Genomic DNA, 20,559 nt, shown 5'->3' with positions numbered 1-20,559 from the left:
ATCAACCTCAAGTAATCTATTCAAATTACACGTTTATCAGGATTGTTTAAAAATCTACTACAATCTTAACATAATTCCTTCTGACCATTCTAATTCCTCGTATCTATTGATAAGGGGTATCAGGGCCATTGATTTAGACGTGTACGATTTATTTACCGTCAGACTATTTAAACAACTCAATTTATTTGCACAGACGTCTGAGTATGCATTAACTTGTTTTAGGTGTCTCCTGTGAACGTTACCCTCTAAGGTAGAAACGTATCTACTACAATAGGCCTCGATTGTCTTGGTAATTTTGAGTAGACTATAGGCTAGTTTGTACTACCATGGCACAATCCAATTTCAACCTTCCCTCGGAAAATGTTAACAACAATGTGTTAGTTTACTTTAACCATATAGTTGTTCCTTACATTAACATGCTTGAAACAATGACCTTTTTATATTTTCTCTAAAATCAGACAAAAATTACAAATGCTTCCACTGGGTAGTCCTCTAAGTGCCAATGGCTCCGTAATACACGCGATCAAGCTTGATGATTCTGTTCAATTTCGCATATTCTCAAAAACACTTAATTCTGGAAAATCTACCCGTTGAAATAGCCTAAATGTGTTCTCCACCCGCTATGATCCACGGGGGACGATATGCAGATCCTTAATCAGATTATTGCACAGTGTGAGAGTGCGCAGGGGGAGGGGGTGGAGGGGGCCAATGTAGGTTGTGGCCATGCTTGTCTGACAGAGATGCTCACGCACTCAAACAACATCGTGAGAGAGTTCTGAACTACTACCGGAGTTGTTAAAACGGAAAGGACTTGGTGAGAAAACGTCATCTGGAATTGTTGGTACATGTTTTTTGACATCTTTGGAGCAAGGTCTACTTTTTATGAAGATAATGCATCCTATTTTACATTTCGATCAGCGATGGTAATATTTCCATTTGCGGACAAGAGAGGGAATATAGTCAAACACGATCACCTCTCCGCTGCATTTCTGAGGACGCACGAATAACCTGTTGCCCGCACGGGCATCTACAACTTTTGAAAGATCTACAATCTTCTACAAGTTTCAAACATTCGGATTTATGTTGATGTAGTGCCTTCTCACGTGTCATGAAAGCACGTTGTAAGGGGGAAATGTCCAGTGTCAACAGAAGGACGAGTATGTGACATTGCTATATTCTTACCGAAGTAAACTTTCAGCACATTCACCCAAGCGAAACAGCATTTTCAAGTTAAACGCAGCGTCGCACCAACATGACTTTGTCCACTAGTATGGCGGGTACATGCCGCTGTGTTTTAAGTAATTTCATTGAATGGAAATTAGGCAAATAACGTAGTCCCCGTGGATTTGGATTTGAGTACCCTGCAACACGTTGTGAAAATACCGTGAACGTTTTTGCTACGATGCTGGTCACTTGGGGCGCATTAATTCAAGCGTTCCTATTATTGCTGGTGAAAGCTGACCAATGGAGCCTCAAGGAATCCTCTATCTGTGAGCTAAATAGAAAAGTAAGTATTTGTAGTAAGTATGCATTATTCACTTAATAAGGTATTAGATACCCCCCCCAAAATTTAAAAAATACCATTCATACTTGACAGATAGGCTACTGCATACATTTAAAATTGAATATGTAAAGGAACCACTGTTATCTCGCCTACATTTAAACATGTATTTTATTGTGCGTAATAATTATTAGGTTACTTTCACCCATCAATCATACAAATGAGTTTTTTTCCCTAAACAAGTTTTAATTTGGTCACAAACTGTAGATCGCGCAATTTAGATGTGTATTGCCTCCAATGTCTCCTATCTTTAAGTGCCCTATTAATAAGAAATGATCTTAAGCGATCTTAAATTATTTTTAAGCGCTGGAATTAATTGGCTCAACAGCTGCCTGAATAGAAGTGTGGTGTTTTGGTCAAAGACAGACTACCTTTACCTTGTATAATATTCATAGACTTGAGATGAATCAATAAGATCAATAAGATGAATTACACAATGCATATTATATAATACCCTGCTTTTTATTTCTCACAAATATGCATGGAATTATATCACCCACCTTGTCTACAGACTTGAAAACAATTGCACTTATATTGTTTCATTTGCAGCAAAGTGATTTAAACTCCTTCCTATGGACTATAAAAAGGGACCCTCCATCCTACTTCTATGGCACCATTCACGTTCCCTACACAAGAGTCTGGGACTTCATCCCGGAGAACTCCAAACAAGCCTTCCAGCAGAGCAGCATTGTGTACTTTGAGTTGGACCTGACAGACCCATACACAATCTCAGCATTAACCAGCTGTCAGCTACTTCCTCAAGGGGAGAACCTGCAGGATGTGCTGCCCAGGGACATCTACCGGCGGCTCAAGAGGCACCTGGAGTATGTGAAGCTCATGATGCCGTCATGGATGACCCCTGACCAGCGAGGGAAGGGCCTTTACGCAGACTACCTGTTCAACGCCATTGCTGGGAACTGGGAGAGAAAGAGGCCGGTGTGGGTGATGCTGATGGTGAACTCGCTCACTGAGGCAGACATCAAGACGCGTGGCGTGCCCGTTCTAGACCTGTACCTGGCGCAAGAGGCGGAGCGGATGAGGAAGAGGACGGGCGCCGTGGAGAAGGTGGAGGAACAATGCCATCCTCTGAACGGACTTAACTTCTCTCAGGTGAGTTGTGAAGTTCGATTTTTATTTATTTATTTTTTACAAGCGTTTCGAGTTTAGCCTTTAAAAAAGCTTCTTAGGGGGGGAAATCTGACGGGTTTTTTTTCGAGACCAAGAATGGTTGACTGTAAAGAAAGGGCTCCATGGTTCTTTCACCACACTCAGGTAGGTGTGGTCTAAGATCAGCTGAACAAATAGTCTGCTGTGCAAGTGTCTTCCGTTATTAAGAAAAAAGTTCAACTTAATGGTTTTCGTCTGAATTCAACAGAAAAAAATGAAAAAAACTTGTTTAACCAAGGGTGTGTGTCAGCCAATTTGACCCCTGCAATTATGTGTGTCCTTCAAAGCACACAGTTGCTATGAAATCATGTTGAGTATTGTGGAATTTCTGCTAATACTCATTCGGAACTAAGGGGATTACACATGGCAATTTTACTTAACACCCAGAAGCCAAAGCAATGTTATTTTAAATCATGTCTTCGCAGTTGAAGTCCATAAACTCCAATGCACAATGTTACGGCCATTTGTTTTTCACTTTTAAAGGATTAATAGAGCCAGTAGAAATAGGACATTTTCAGTGGCAGCTGGCCTACTTTGTGGACCATGATGAGGTGAAAGATCTCCTCTCAGTGCAAAACCAACTCTTTTACTGACAACGAAGGTCATTTAATTTCCACGTTTGCTCTTGCCTGTTAAGTAAGCATGACTGGTCTTTAACACCGTGTTCAGAACTTCTGAAGAGTAAGCCCTGCTGGCACATTACGCTAAGTGATCTGGTTTTAGACAACAATGGACTTATGAAGAACTGTCCTTTCAGTCTGTCTACTCTGGAACTGAATAGACATTCCACACTTCAGCAAAATAGCCTGCTATTGAAAGTGATGGTTTCTCTCTCCCCGTCACTGGGAGTAATGGTCCATGGAGAAATGATGAGTGCTCGTCTCAGTGTACATCTGTGAGGGAGTCGAAGGCAGGCGAGGTAAGACAGTGCCGTTCAAGAACAAACTGGACATGGGTTTCATAGACTTGTCCTCTCCTTCGTCACTTATTACTTTGCTGTTTTTGTCACACTCCTCTCCATATTTTACATAATATTAGATGAAGGGGGAAACTTACTGACCTATATTTCTAATTATCTTTTCTTGTCCTATTATGAATTGTATAACATTTTTAAATGAATGCCCTTGCCACACATGATCAAAACAGACCTTTGTGATGACAGGGGCAGGGGCAGTTCTATGGGCGTATGTGAAGCCCTCTGTGACATTGCTTGTAAAAAGGGCTTTACAAATACATTTTGATTTGATGAAAAAGTATGTCTAAATGTGCTTGGAAAATTAGAATTTTGTGGCCTCTCTCTACCTGTAGGGAGTTCAGTTCTGAGAAAGTTATTTATTAAAGACCAAAAACCAACCATACCTTTGCATTAGCCTACATGGAACCAAGTGTGCAACTTTTTATAGCACCAGTGATTTTAGCTTCATTGTGATATTCGCTATCCACAGCAAGGGCACTTCCATTGTCGATTGTAGAATAATTTGATTGCAGTAGCACAAAACCAATTTTAACATGCTGCACTTTTGGAATTAATCAAGAGAACTTTTGATTATTTTACAGCATCAGAAGAATAAAGTAATACCTGATACAGGGAACACGCATGAAAAAACAGATTATCTCCTCCTTACCAATGTTCTTTCCTATGTCATTCAGAAAGGACCACTGTATTACCTATTTATATGCATACTTGTTGTTAAATTAAGTGTAATAGTTATGCAAGTTCCACTGCTTTGTGAATACAATAGATTTCCTTATTTTCCCTGCTGGGCACTATTTGGGCAAGCTGCCATTGATTTGTTGAGTTTGCCCACAGCGGAAAATCTGTCTGAACCACTTGGTAATCAGATTAGATCTTAATGAGCGATGTTTCAACTCAGAATGGAACAAAGATGAACATGCCATCCCCCTCCTGATTAGGAAGATTCCAGAATATTTTCCTAAATGGTGAAAGGATTCTTTTTTTTTCTTGGTAGTTTGCGCTCCTCTTCTGTTTGTAATACAGGTTGTACTTTTTGGGATGAAGTTTGATGTGCTTTCGAAAGAAATTGAACTGATGGTCACAGGCAGTGTGCATTTTAAAACTAGTTCATGATTGTACATTTAAAAAAACGAACCATGTATCACTCTTAGAGGAGAGTGATGAGTGACACGGTCCCATCGTACCGTACTGATATTCACATCTGCAGTATTGCCTTACGAACTGAAGAGCATGTCTTCACAGCTCCCCTTCAGAATTGAATACATTTCACATGGAGGTGCCTGGTTTCCTTAGTTGTGTTGACCAAACAGCCAGATATTATATGTCACACATTCCGCAGGTGTTTTCTGTCCAGATGGATGTCAGGGTACACCAAGGATGAAGCTGCGGCCTATTTACATCTCAAATGTTCTCCCATTTACAGCAGTGGGTTGCATAGCATTCTGGGTTGATTTCTACCTCCGTAACTTGGAATAGGAGCATACATGGAAGCTGATAATAGTTCCCCAGTTGCCAAAGCCGTTTTTTTCCGTCACTGGGTACAAGGCTGAACCTTGAAAATGTGTGTTATATGGGCTGCTCTCGAATAGTGCCGTAGGCTTTTCTGGGTTGTGTAACACAAGCTTGTGTAGCTCAAATGGGGATTTAATAGCTTGTCTCTGTTTTAACACCAGGTCATGAAAACGTGCGGAGGCCAGGGAACCTGGCAGAGGGCCTACTTGAGAGACCAGTGCTTAGAGTCAGACGTAGTAAACACAAGGATAGGGGATTGAACAAGCTTGGCTGTTTGTAGTTAGCGGAAATGCACTACATGTCAGGGCACCAGTGATGTTTTAGATCTTTCCCTGAGCCTGCCACAAGCTCCAGAAGGTCTGAATTTAGCTACTTTTGGACATCTCTAAAGGTTTAGACAAATTCGTTTTTAAAATGTAATCATTAAATCACCAAAAGCGGTGACGTTATGTCATGTGAGTAGTAGCTAGAATGAATTTGACATGAGAAAAAAGTTACACTTTGATCAAATCTGCCATCCCTCACATCAAGAGTAGCATTTTTTTGGGTGCTGCAATGTGTGACAGAAGTTCACCTAAATATTGTTAGTTCATGATCACAAGTATGATTACTGCCAGAATAAAGTGCAGTAACTCAAAGAAGCATAATAAAAAGCCAGCACCAAATACAAGTCCAGATGTAATTACAGATAGGCCTATTGCTATCTCAGTTTGTTTCAACAGTCTAATACACATCAAATCGTTTTCCGTGTAGTATTCCAAGGTTTCATAATTTAGTGAAAGTCGAAACCCTACTCTCATACTGAGGGCTATTGCTGTCATCCTAAGCCCTCCTAGTGTAGGAACATGTAAGTAATTAACACTCAATTTCAATTTCTTTAAGCCCTGTCATTCAAGGTATTGTCCCGGGGCTGTGTTGCTGGGAGAATAGAACAGTTGCCCCAGGCCTTCATTAGCACCAACCTACAGTCAATCACCATTAGCATATGTAATAGCTAGCAGCAAGTACAGGAGTATTGAGTCGTCATTGGCAGATACACATAAATTGTGAATGGATTAACACATAAGTAACCGTGACAATTAAAACAATCAAGACCAGTAGAAAACGTTCCATTTCTATTGTTTGAATCGGAGGACCATCGCTCTGACTCGTATACTGTTAAGCCGTTTGCTATATGAATTAGATCGTGCCTAAACCATCCGGTAAACCTACTCAAAGAATCTGAAAGGAAATGATACCGAATGTTAAATCCGTAACTAGAGACGTCAACCCCCGAGAATCTACATGTCAGTTTTCCGTGTTCGTCAACTTTTCTCAGAAACTAATTCCACCTGAGAGTGTGGCCAGATGTATCCGAGACATTCAGGACCAATTATAGCCCTTGCCACCTGGCAGGCAAATATCTGGACTGTCTAATGCATGTTCATTTACATTCATTTATTCATTTCGTCATTTAGCAGACGCTCTTATCCAGAGCGACTTACAGTAAGTACAGGGACATTCCCCCCGAAGCAAGTAGGGTGAAGTGTCTTGCCCAAGGACACAACGTCATTTGGCATGGCCGTGAATCGATCCGGCAACCTTCTGATTACTAGGCCGATTCCCTAACCGCTCAGCCACCTGACTCCCCATGTTGAACACACCTATATCCACGGTGAGAGGATCTGTGGAAAACGCCGACGGAATTCATCTTCTCCTCTTCCACCCAGGCGACGTTTGTAAATACAGAAAAGCACTCACTATCCGACAGTCTGGCGTAGAAGCATGTCGTACCTTGGGACTCCTTGTGTTAAAATGACAGTTAAAAAGGTATGAAGGATAGATTTTCATGCTTGCGCTAAGGATTTGGATCTGAATGGAACATACTTCCGTTTGACAAATGAACAGATGATAGCGTACCATTTTGACAGAGAGCTATGGTTTTGGATAATTGGAAATGTGATGGTCTGTTGCTTTGACTCAAAAGAACAAAATCACCGTTCATCTTTGAACACATGCGTATGTGTGTTATGTGTGCTGGCACACTCGATATGTGTGTTGCCATTTTATTGCGCTAACAGATAATCCCTGTTAAATTGATTGACTTCCAAAGGCTGGTGTTTGCCAGACATGGAACACATCGGTGATATGAGGGGTTATGTCAACAGTCGCACTTGCAGCTGTGGACGGACATACTTCCAGTGCGTTTCTGAACATTATTTCAGGTAGATACTTGACTTCAGTGGGATTGTGCGGGAACTGTAATCCTAGTCGGTATTGAGAAAGATGAACCCTTTCATTAGAGGCTTTTCTTGCTGGCCTGTCTTCTGAGTGACAACAATAGTTGAACATTTCCTCTGTGGAAACGTTCTGTGGTGATGCGAACCATGCTCATTTGAGAATAATCTCCCGGGTTTACGACATGAATAAACTGTGCCACCATCCGTTTATGACTGTATACGAACACACAGGGAGCTGTGCTCACTACTTGACAGATGAAGTCCGACGCAGCTGTGAATTCTAAACGGAGGCGGCGACGTTTCCAAACCCTGCGCTGTTCGTCCAAAGTAGCACTCCGTTTAAAAAATAGAGATGATCCAGGACTTTGTTCTTTGTAGCAACCCGGGAATCATGTTTACAGTGTTGGAATGGAGTATGGCCCAACTTCTACATCTGTCTCCCGCATTCAGATCCACATTGGGGCAGGGGAGAGTGAAAGGGCACGCCCCAACCCCCAACCAGCCCCCAAAGCCCCATGTATTGTTTACTTTTTGTCCCTGCTCTGAGAGAATTCCACACTCTTCAGATGAAACGGCCCTGCGTTTTCAGGGTCATTTAAACCCAAAGAGTGTTTGTCTTTGGGGATGGTGTGTCTTTGTCTGGATTTGGTAGCTGACATCATAAAAGCTGCGGATGCCTGACAAGAAGCCCACTGTTCCTGTCTGACCAAAGTTAATTGCCTCTCTCTCTCTCTCCTCTCTCTCTCTCTCTCTCTCTCTCTCTCTCTCTCTCTCTCTCTCTCTCTCTCTCTCTCTCTCTCTCTCTCTCTCTCTCTCTCTCTCTCTCTCTCTCTCTCTCTCTCTCTCTCTCTCTCTCTCTCCCCCCCCTCTCCATCTCCCTCCCCTCTCCATCTCCCTCCCTCTCTCTCACTCACTCTCTCGCTCTCTAAAAGCCCCTCACTCTCATTCTGTGAGCAGACCTACAGCTGCAGCTGTGCCCCTGACCACTTGTATTAACTAAAACCTTCTCCTTGTCAGGGGAATAAAGCACTGAATAAAAGTCCATTTTACTTAGCATGTTTTTGAACTCTGTCTCTGAACAATTCGGGGTTTTTATACCCAGTCCTGCCTTATATTGTATTCAAGTCAAGTAGTCCATCTCACTATTCCATGAAAATGAATGCAAAGCGAACTCCAGAACATAAGGAGATGAATATTTTTCATATTTTGAATTATGTTCAGAAGCCTGTGGTTGTGGGTTGGCGAGGAAGGCCATGCTAACAGTGTCTCTGTTAGCCACTCTTTGCAGTTTTCTCAGAAACCACAGACTCGATCCCTTTGGCAAATTCATCTCTGAGGTTTTGGACGTACAGGATCTGCATGCTGCTATTTTCCGTGAGATGGACACATTTTTCCAGTTGGGCCCGTCCACAGTTTAGGTTCATTAAGGAACCCTTTGCCAGTACGTTTCAAGCTGAGTTAGGGCAGGCTTTGGAGGATTGTGGGTAACATAGTGAATGTGCGGTTTTCATCCCCCGTGAAGCTGTTCTCCCATCACTAGTTTGATCCTAGGAACTGGACATGGCCAAAAGTTAAAACCCAGTATTGCAGAACTCTGTAAGATGTGACAGCATTAATCAAGCAAGAACATGTTTATCTGACCTTCTATACACATGCGGTTCAGCTAGGAAGTGCATTAGTGACTTTTAGACTTTGCAAAGGTCAAACCATCACCCCAAAAAACATTGCCATCTACAGATGGTCTTCTCTAAAAGAGAGCACTTAAGTGAGATTTGGTTCATTGATGAATTTATCTAAAACAAAGATCTCGGAACGGAAAAGAAGATAGTTCTTCAATAAGGACCTCCCTGTTTTTGCGTGGCCATCCTGACAACTCGTCCACACGGACACCAGAGACGAGAGTGGCCCTGCTGCTGGTGTTGGCCTCAACACACGCTGTCCCTAAGACGAACGCAAGTTCCGTCAACATCCAGCATAAGATTGATGCGTATTTTGGTTCCGCTGTGGAGGTTTTTCTTTTTTTTTTCTCCTACTTTCTGTGCCTCTCATGTTTTTCCCCTCAATGGACTGTTGAATTGAGGAGCTCCACTTTTCGAGTGTTTTGAAAGGCGTGTGCGGGGCATGTGAACAGAGGAGCCCTGTGACCCACACCCCTCTGCCTCTCTCCTGCTGTCCCTTCTCTGTCGGGGGGGGGGGGGGGGGCGGGTGTTGATAGGCGTCGCTGCGGGGGAGGTGGCCCACTGCCCTGTACTTGTGATTGGAAGGGGGACGACGGGGAAGGGGGGACCGGGGGGTTGCTCAGTGAAGCTGTCATTCTCGCCACTGCAGGACCCCTACCCCTCCTTCTCTTGTTTTGAGGGTGATTCACTTTGACAGCCCAAATATTTGGCTGCGGCCGTGCACCAAGGTAAACTTGCCCCCCAACCCCCCCCCCCCCTCCTCCTCAAGAATGTTTTTGCTTAGCGTGTGCACCAGGGGCCGGTGGGCTTGATGTAATATCAGCCACGCCCCTCGAAGGCTCAGAGGAAGCCGGAGCTTCGCTCCGTTTGAAAGTGGCGGCTGGGATATCGAGGAGCCGAGGAACGCGGATCACACCTGGCCCCGCGGGCGGCCTTGTCTGAGCTGCTCCCCAGCTTATTGGAAGGGTCCCGGGAACACCACCTCCACCTCAGTGTCTCCCCCTCCTCACCGCCACCTCGGTCCTAACCTGACTCGTCATATGGTTTGTTACACATAACCATCTGGGAAGTCGTCCTTGGAAACTGGAGGAGAGCTGGCACTTTCGAAAAAATACTTTGGCAGGTGATTGGATTGGATGAAGCATCCTGTCTATCACGGGCTACCTTCAGTCACGCTGGTACTCTAACGGTAGCTCCTCATAGGATGCTGATTGGTCTGAACAACTGCGGTTCGGGCACAAACTAATAGCTTGACGAGATTCTCGTGTGGTCGTGATCTGGTGAATCTTGCTGTCTCACACTAGGTTACCTTAGCCCCACCCCCAACCTCCCGTCCCATCTTACATTTTGGCCCCACCCGTAACCGCACCACCACACATTACCTAACCTTACCCTCCACGCATTCTCATTATTACTGGACCCCCAGCTTCCCCCGATCGCCATCCATACAGCCCCACAGTTCCAGTACATACAGCCTGTGTGGATGTACGGTGTGAGCTGTGCCCATCCCCAGGCAGTAGTCTAGGGCAGGTTTATTTTCACTCCCACATTACCATGACAGAAAGCCAGACCACCACTCCCGTACACATAAACAGGTCAGTCTCCCGCTCTGAATTTGTTTACATTGGTCAATTCTCCATCTTTTGCGTTTTCTTCACGCGTGCATACTCGGATGTATTTATAGAACTTGGATTTCAGGACTCAATTGACAAAGCCACTTCTGAGAGGAGACCCAGTTCTACAGCCGCTGAGTTGGCCCAAACATCGGAGGGTGTATCGAATGAGTTGGTTGGTGGAACGGTCTGTTGTATCTGCATCACCGATTGGGTCCAGAATGAAGTTCCCTTTAAGACTTTTTTTTTTTCATAAATGGAAAAATGTATAAAGAATCTTCAAAGGCATGCTTAGGTGGGAGCTCAAACGTCTCCAGTAATCCATAATGACGAGCCCTGGCTCTCTGCAGTCATTAGACCCCATAGGAATGCAGGGGTCAAATCTCAAGACCCGTCTAGTGGAGGGGTCTCGAGGATCAAAGGAAGGATGGAGAGGCAGTGCAGACGACGGGCTGAGATAACGTGAACTGGCAGGAATTCTACAGCACACACCTCGTTCTGCTTTACCTCGACACTGCCGAGGCGTCCTCTCCTGCCCGACGAGCCTCGAGGAACCCGGTGACAAGCGTTCTCAGCCTGAAAGGGAAAGCTCTCCGTGTGTGTGTGTGTGCCGAGGGATTTATTTGAGGGAGATTGGGGGGGCTTGTTGAGCTAACTGACAGGGAGAAAGTTCACTCGCAAGTTTGTTCGCTTTGACTGGCAGGGCTATGGGGCTGTTTTAGCTTTGCAATGTGGTCCTGAATTGTGGACTTGCTGGAAGCTATTCCACTACCCCTTACCCTACCTGTGACAGTTGTGAAATGGTGTCATGGCCTTTTAATATATTTGAGGTCAAAGCCAAAAGTTTTTGTGGAGAAGGTGTAGCCTAAAATGTCATTTATTTTTGTTCTTAATTGATTTTGAAGAAAGTAAAGAGAAGTGATGTAAATGAGGTGAAAAACCATGTTTGGGATTCCAGAGGAAAAGGCTGCAGTCATTAGAGGTTGAGGAGGGCCAACCACTACACGATGTGGTCAACCTCTTCTACCTTGCACTGACTTGAGTGAGAGCGATGTTGTCGGCAACCACAAGCAGGAATCCTCCGATTCCAGGGCCTCTTTGATTCCAGTGTAAGAGCTAACCTGCAACCTGACTTAATCAACCACAAAATGTCGCTTTCGAAAATAATTCAATTCCGTTTTTATTGAATAACAGCAACTAGTCTCTCTTATTTGCAACTCTTGATAGAAAAAGGCAACCGTGTACAGCCTAGCCACAAAGTCTTGGGTTTCTTTGATAACGTCATTAAGGCCCGACAGTCACAAAAAAGAAGCAGAGAAAAACATCATTCATCCTTGGAATTCTGCCAAGACTATTCAGCTGTTTGGCTGCTGGAAAAATTGTTAGAGGCTTGTCAGCCCTTAGCTTCCCTAAAATACTGGGACCACCCCTTAGACTGGAGTGTGTAAATGAGTCTGAAAAAGCTTCAGCATAGCTGGCGTAATTGTAATTAAGTGCCATGTCATCAGGTGGTTAGTCTATTTGGCTATTATGCCTGTTAGACACAAGTTGATTGGCTGATTCTACCTGATCTCTGCAGTCATTAGAGAGCATAGACAGGCTAAAGCTGAAAGTCCGTAATGAAAGGGTTGACAATAGTTTTTTGAGATCTACTGTTTTTACCTTTCTCCTATATTGTCTTGCTTTTAGATGACTGAAAATTGTTCAGGTGCTGCTTGTTTTTGCAAAGCAATTCTTCTCTGAAAATGTCCACTTCATCCCAACTTGTAGCTTGTCCATAACAAAGTTCAGTTATTGACTTGTATTGGTTGCAAGGCTTTGTGATGAGCCAGCTGTGGTTTGAGGTGTGCACACCGCGATTGAAAATGAAACAGTTTGCCGGCCATGAATGGAAAGGACTGAGTGGGAAAACGCACCCACTGACCCACAGCAATACCACAACAGAGAGGGGATCACAGGAAGAAATGTAATTCGTTCAGCTCTCCTTCTTCTCTCTCAAACCCTCCTCCTTTTCCTTTTTTTTTTTCTGTATGAGTGATCCGTACCCCCCCCCCCCCCCCTCACTCCCACCCCCCTCCCTGCCTCGCAACCATAATTTAAGGGGCTGAAAGGCGCTCTGAGCTAAGGGCTGAGAAAAGCCCCTGAAGATGAGGTTCGGAGAAAACAGATGTGAGAGTTTTTGTTGAGGAGTTCCGAGGCTGGCGGGGTGGCGATAGGCTAATTTGAGCAGCATAAAGCCGGCCCCTTTTCATATGCAGAGTGGCGCTTTGATCGGAGGCTGATGAAAGTATGGGGAGTGGAGAGGATGGCGGGGGGCCCTTTGTTCATGACAAGAAGGCATCTGCTGAGCTCTGCCCTCTTCTCCTATACCACCGCTTCAACAATGACCGCCAAAGGAAAAAGTGTCATCTGAGCACTGTAGAAAACAACACATAAAAAGGAGACCCGGTCGGTGTACGGGTGTGCATATAAATATAAATTTCACGTGGATCCGGGCTTATCCACGCTCGCACATAGCTGAGCCTCAGCACAGGGGGGCTCCTTGATGGACCCTTGCCTGTCGAGAAACAAATCAACTTGTTATTTTGGTGAGGGGAGAGCCATCTAAAGGATCAATTGAGGGTCGATGAAGAGCTTCGGGGGTGCTCATGTGCGCTGGTGATCTGAGGCAGCAGGCATAGCCCTGGCCGCTCAGGAAACACTGGAGAATTTCATGGTGGGACAATAGTAGGCTGTTCAGCAGGGGAAACGAAAGATAATCTGCTGGAGAAACGCTGCAAACCTTCATTATGTTAAGGATTCCCAACGCGAGCCTCATTAGAAACTACGGTTCATGCATGTTTACTGTGCTGTTCACCTGATGTTTAGCATTTACTTTACTCTTTGGAGGACCAAAAAAAAGAAGTGTGAATGTGTGTGTTTATATATAAATGTAGAGTGAGAGGAACAGAGAAACATTTTTCATGCAGTGCAGAATATGATGATTTGTGTACATTTGTTGTGTACATTGTTTTTATTTGAATTGTACGGTATGACAAAGAAACATAATGCCGTGAGACTTCAGATACAGCTAGTTAGACCCTGGAACAGCCTGCAGTGGAAAGTGATGCATATCCCAAATCCACAAGGCCTTACTGCAACAAATGACCATATTTGTTCTAGTGCGTCGGGGAGACATTCATGTCTTTGACGAATGCATTTCTTGAACACAAATTTGTATCGTGGAGCTTAGACAGGTCCAAGGCCTGAAGACTAACTACTCACCAATTAAGTCCATTTGGTTGATGAATGAGCTGGCGTATTGAGCCAGCAAACTTATAACGCCAAGAAAAGTAGTCTGCTTTCCTTATATGATCCCATACTGGGAAGTGTCCATTCCTGTTAGTGGAGTTATGATTCTCTTCCGTCATTATGTTATGTAAAAGGGATGGTCACTAAACCAGTTACATTTAACCAACTCCAGTGGCTCACCGAACATTAGTAGCCAAGACTGAAGACTGTATGTCTAACATTTCGAATGGTTGTGTTCTCTACTAGGTGATATTTGCCCTGAACCAGACCCTTCTGCAGCAAGAGTCTCTTCGGGCAGGCAGCCTGCAGGTCCCCTACACCACAGAAGACCTCATCAAGCACTACAACTGTGGAGACCTGAACTCCATCATCTTCAACCACGACAGCTCCCAGGTGGGTTTCAGCTTTTGGAGCTACGACTGTAAATACATTCAAGACCAATTTCAGATCATATGTTAAGTACCACTGATTGCAGATCATTTGGAATGGCCTTTTCAACAAACCGAATTTTGAGGACTCCCGAGTTGAAGCAATGGCTGCCTTCCTGGACTGACAGAACTTGTTTTCTCGATCCTTTCCAGGTGCCCAACTTCAACAACGTCACCTTGCCCCCCAGCGAGCAGATCACCGCCCAGGAGATCGACAGCTACTTCAGGCAGGAGCTCATCTACAAGCGTAACGAGAGGATGGGCAAGAGAGTGCGCGCCCTCCTGGAGGAGCACCCAGACAAGAGCTTCTTCTTTGCCTTCGGCGCAGGTCGGTCTCCCTTCTGTCGTTTACTCCTTGGTTCTTACACGAACGGATTAAGTCATGAAGCCGGTTCAGTTCAGTCAGAGGTCATCTGGATGCTGACGAGACCTAGGTCATTCATTCGATGAAATAAGTCGAAAATCTGATTATAGCTACTTAGAACAAATGACTTCAATTATTTTCTTTGTGAGAAACGCCACTCGTCCGGGATGGAAAGGGCTTAGTTCAGGCCATTTAGAGTGAAGTAGATGGGAGTTCAACTCTTGCAAATGGGAAGGCCGCTAATCAGCATTGTCGTCCTCTCTGACTGGGCTTTTCTGCAGTCTGTATGGCGGTGCTATCCAATTTTATTGGCGAGGAGGAGGGTTGCCACGTCGGCTTCATTTACCCCCAAATTGGAAGCGGAGAATGTTGAAGGAGTTGGAGTACATCTCCGTGAACTTTTAGAGAGTTCATGGAAATGGAGCTCTATGGCCGACTGAGTCAGGCCCACTTCTCCTGCCAAGTCTCTTTCTAGAGCAAGAACCCTTTGCCATGCTACTACCCAGGCCTCCCTCCCTCCTCCCGCCAGCCCCATCTGTAATCACGTATGTTACAGCTGCGTATAAAAGCGCGTTGGACTTTAAAGTTGTGCTTCCCTTCGGTGTGAAATCGAAGCCCTCTGAGGCGACTGCGTCACCTTTCCAGTTAATGACGGCCAAAGTGCCGGCCTCGTTTCACAGCCAAACGCAGGTTTACAAGAGTACGCCGGGCCTTTGTGCCCCCTGTGAGAACTATGAAGTCGTTCAGCCTTGAAGAGAGATGGTACCCAGTCCTTGGGCTAGCCGCTGTCGGACCAGGCCATCGTTCACCTCCCATAGGCTGTTTCTGCAGACAGATGGTTCAAATGAAGGGAAGTCTGATTAAATGTATTTACCTTTTTTAACTGCCTATTTGTGTGGTTTTAAATATCGGAGCAGGAGTCTCCCAGTGAAAAGTGGTCTTGATTCAAGACTGCGATAGGAAACATTCACAGTCGGCAACAGGGCATGTTTGATTCGTGGATAATATTAACCAGGAGTGTTTATGTGGGATTAGATGTTGGCATTCTTTCGGTCACTCGGCACTGCCTCGTTTCTTGGGCGTCTGATAAGGGATTTCAAGCAAAGCAGTGGGAGTAGTTGATAAGAACCACCGAGATTTGGGCAGCTGTGTATCTAAGCGAAGCAAACACACTTTTGTCTTCGGCTGACACCTTACGGAGCACTACACTGATGCAACGGTTGATGCAATCTGAATAGTCTGAATAGTGTAGATTGGAGTTGAGACAAGTATTGGCCTCCGTCAGAGATAAAGCTGTGGTTGCTGGACTAAAGCCTGTACTGACTTGCCTGTTAGCAGTAACGCCATTATTGAAACACTGATGTTGACCGGGAACATTTGAGCTGTTTATCCTCTTCATCAGTCCAACCCCAGGGTTGAGAGAGTGGTCCGCTCCTCTGTGGACAGTGGCAGCTCTAAATGCTAGCAGAGGGTCTTCACAGTCTGGTGAGCTCCCAGGCTTCAGGAAGTCTGGGAGTGAAAGCAGAGACCGCCTAATAGGTCTGCCGGACTCCTGGCTTTTGCAAGTCTAACAGGGCCTACATTTCATGACTCGTCCCTGTGGGTATTTAACAAGGGGGCCTCGTCCAATAAGGTGAGTGAAACCGATCCGCCCGTTCGCCCAGGAGCATCACCCTCAGACGTGGAAGGCCAGGTTGCTCCCTATCAAGAGGGCTTGGCTACAGACCGCAGCGACGGGGGGGGGGGGGGGGGGGGACGTGTCCTTAATTATTCCCCAGAGGGGTGAAAGGTGAGAGACGGGGCCCCCGTCCACAATGGAGCCCTTCATCCGAGGGCCCCCCCTGGCTGCTCTGTAACATCAGCTGTGAAGCCGGCCTTATCAGGGGGCCCCTATCTCATGTCCTCGCACTGTCCCACCGGTCGTGTCCTGAACTCGGGAGTGATGGAAAGGCAGGTTGGAGCATGTGTGTCAGGGTCGGGACAGAAGTTCACCAACATCTGAAACTAGATGTGTAGGGAAATTACATTGTAATAGCTCAGAGAGGCATGTTGGTATTTCTTTAGATCTTTAAGGTGACTTTCGTCCAATAACGAGATGTAGAAAACAGTGACATGACATTGTAGGCACTTTTATGTTTGAGTTGGTGGGTGAATAGACAGTGAAAGTCGGTGTCGGTGAAATAGCCTTTTTCTTTTTTATTCGGTTCTTTGTAGAATGAGGAAATCATTCAAATGACCTTGTCAGTGATTTGGTGTAATGGAATCTGAAGCTCTCTTGTTTATACTGTGGTGTTCACAGTAAAGAGCCATTAAAGCTGAGCAGACGAGGTGGGCTGGGGTGCTCATGCCAGAGTGAATAATATGGAAACTGGCTTAGGTTTATCTCTGCCAGTGGTGTGAGAAATGTGCTGCAATGTTGCTTGAGTTTGGAGCTTTGCATCTTGGAAGTCGTTCAGTGTTACAAAGCCTGCTGGTTGTCAGATGGACTGAGCCAAACCCAAACTATAATTTTGACCCCCTTTTCAGATTTTTCTTTTTCTGTGTGTCTCTCCAACACCCCCCCCCCCCCCACCCCCACCCCCCCCGCACACACACACACATTCATACATCATACAAACTCCCACATTCTCACACTCTTGCTTCCTTTCATAACTCGGTCTCTCCCGCATGCATTCGGTATTTGAAGAATGTTATTTCCGTGGTGGGGGGGGGGGGGGGGGGGGGGGCGCAGAACGGCGGTCACCGGGGACTGTTGGGACTGTTGAGGACTCTGTGGGGGCCACCAGTCGACTGACCCTAGTCCAGACACACTGCTAACACGTGGCGGGCCGCCAGAGTCCATCACCAGCCACAGGCTCCACGCTGGCTGGCAGATGGAGAAGTAATGAGGTCAAAAGATTGATACTCGTTGTGACTGTAACACAAACTGCTTTAATCACAGGATATCTGTCTGAGATCTGTTCGTGTCTTACTTAGCTGCCCCGCTGGTTATGGATTTGCCGTATCGATGTTGTTCCAAGTGCTCCATGTGAAACACTGACTTTTTTGAGACGGAGGAGCTTGGAACTTTGTTTGGAAGCATAACTGTTGAAGGCCCAGTGGCCAAAACTCTTTAACATGGTCCTAGATAAATGGTACATGGTATTATATACTATGAATCTAATTTGGTTAAACGCAACAACAACAAAAAAAATTAAATATATATTTAGTGAAATAAAAATGAATACTAATTAGTTAATTACTGTATCTGTAAAAAAAAAGAAGAAGAAAAAGGAACTGGCGACAATCGCTTTGGCAGCATTGACTTGAACTCAATGATTTGAAACTGTTGGTCAGTCCTGTGCATCGGACTGGAGCTGTTTTGTCTCAGTCCCGTATACCGAACAGTTTACTGGCAGACCTGCATGGACAGCTCTTTTGAGGCCTTGCCATAGCATTTCAACTGGATGGATGTAAGGACATGTTTTCTTCTGCATCCATTCTGCTCTCGGTTTGTTAAATGTTCTTGTACACTGGTACAAATTCACGGCGCCCTCTGTGAATGTAAAGATGTTTTATTTGTTTAATCAGGATCACGTGACTAATGATTTGGACACCAAAGAAAAACACAAACGGTTTGCGTTATAGCCCAATGTAATTAGAAGTCCAGAATATCCATGTTCTTTCTGTACACTTGCCACTGTATGTTGTTTTTCATTAGAGGAATGGTAATGACCGTATAACTGAGCTAATTACATCCTCAAATTCGTCCCGTTTTCATCCCTTTGACTGGAATACTCATGCCATCACTCACGGTAACTGATAATGGTCGGAGCACTGTACATTTTGAAGAAGCATATGGAAACGATTATTGCTTTGGGTTTGAGCACTGTAACCCAATCCAGCTATACAATCTGTACCCATGTTGCTTATAATTTCTGCCATACCCTGGCCCTCCGTCTTTGATAAAATGATATGTTTATATATTGTTGAGGGCCGAGCTCTCAATATTTGCAGGCAAGTACAGTTCCTGTGAGCCTATTCATTCTACAGCTGCTCAGCATATCGCATGCTCTTTAGTTCAACCACAAATTTAAATATTTGCGGGTAAGTAATTACAACCGTGGTTGACCGCCTCAGTGTTTACCGTACTTTGAAATGTTTTACTCTTTTCACAGACAATTAGATTTGTCTTTGGTACCTCAGCAGGGTAAGACAGGCTAAGTGAATGTCTGGGTTATCTTAGCTGTTGGAGGGTTTAAGCCGTTATTTACAAATCATCTATGCTTGTCAGTGTGCGGCTTGCTTCATACCTTAGCAGTGAAATACTCACTCCATTACCAAGTCTCTCTCTTCTGCGGATATGGGCCAGTTGTCTCCTTTCATATCTGTTCAACATTTTCTTGTTTCCTCTGTCTCATAAACTGGTGTTTTACAGCTATTGGTGTTGACATGAGTATACAGATGTCAAACATAGCAGTAAAAAGGAGACTTCACACAGTTGACACTTTGCAGACACGGCTCTTTGCTACAGTAATGGTACCCCACACCCCACCGGTGACGTATAACATTTAGTCTAGTCTGTCTCCAATATTTAAAGTAGGGATGTCCCAATGTGAAGAATCAGAAAATGACTAGTATATTAACCTAAATTACGTATATAAAAATTGCACAGATTGTGATCCAATACAATTATCTATGTTTATTGGGATTTATAGATGTAATATGAAAAGCACAATAAGGATATTTTTTAAATAAAGATAGAAAGGAAAACTGGTATTTCCTTTTATTGGAACAGTTAGGAGTAAATTGAGTACATACTGTAAATGCACATTTGTCTTTACTCATGTAATCACATTTCCATTGTTTATTTAATACAAGATCCATTGTTGAAGATGAAGGATAAATGCAAAATGTTACATTCCAAAGCTGCACGAAGACAACTCAGTCAAGGCAAACTTATCAAGGGTTTAGTGTTCTGAGCAAAAATTAGATTCCATTTGTGTCACGTTTCCTGCTGTGTTCCTCCGGCTGATAGGGCAGCTTCAGCTTCTGGCTGCTGCGTGGTTCAGATGTTCGAGTATCACTCAGAACTTGTCACAACAGCCCCTCTGATTTATTGAAAGAGTTGAACTTCCCTGAACTCTGCTCCCTGACCCTGCAACCCACTGCCTGGTTGCCTGATGCACCTGGAAGAAAGCTTGATGTTTTTGCCCTCGGCCAAACTTTCTACTTGGCACACAAATGCCCTCCCTACTATGAAAGGAAAGAAAATTACATATCTGTGGGTCTTGTTCTGCAATTGGTGGTCCAGGCAGGTCTTGTTATGAGAGCCTGTCCTTTTCATTTTCGACTACAAACATACAAAATTGTGCCTGGAGGGGAGAGCCATAAGAAAACACAACTCCAATGATTTGTGACTTCCACGTTATTGAAAAAGCTACTTTTGTGGGGGGGGGGGGTTGGGATTGGGGTGGTGGTGGTGGTGCCGGGGGGGGGGGAGGGGAGTGTCCTCCTGAACTGGAATGATGTTGCAACTATGCATGTAGTGCATACAGTTGTCACTGAGGAAGTACATGACCAATGCACCCATTTAAATATAGCTATATAAATGTTGCATCCAGGCCATCGTCTAGTATAGGTGCTGCATGCATGCACCCAGGCTTGTCAGGCCCAGCTGTCCAGTCCTGACAAAGGCCTGGACAGCCTCTCTCTTTTGTTTAAATGTTAAGTGACACTCAACCCTTTTTTTGTATGTCAGACTACACGT

General features: G+C 44.7%; 1 protein-coding gene across 1 annotated transcript in view; it reads left to right on the top strand.

Annotated features, from left to right (window-relative positions):
• The first annotated feature begins 709 nt into the window (after positions 1-709).
• The window catches only part of trabd2a (TraB domain containing 2A), a 34,306-nt gene continuing 14,456 nt past the window's right edge, over positions 710-20,559 (top strand). The window contains exons 1-4 of the mRNA XM_062484540.1: positions 710-1,507; positions 2,111-2,671; positions 14,265-14,411; positions 14,600-14,774. Coding sequence (XP_062340524.1) covers positions 1,403-1,507; positions 2,111-2,671; positions 14,265-14,411; positions 14,600-14,774 — 988 coding nt within the window. The 5' untranslated portion in view covers positions 710-1,402. The remainder of the gene's footprint in view (positions 1,508-2,110; positions 2,672-14,264; positions 14,412-14,599; positions 14,775-20,559) is intronic.

Source organism: Osmerus eperlanus, chromosome 18 (genome assembly GCF_963692335.1).
Source record: "Osmerus eperlanus chromosome 18, fOsmEpe2.1, whole genome shotgun sequence".
NCBI classification, from domain to species: Eukaryota; Metazoa; Chordata; class Actinopteri; order Osmeriformes; family Osmeridae; genus Osmerus; species Osmerus eperlanus.
The sequence above is the reverse complement of the archived record's forward strand: the minus strand, read 5'-3'. Positions and strand labels throughout refer to the sequence as shown.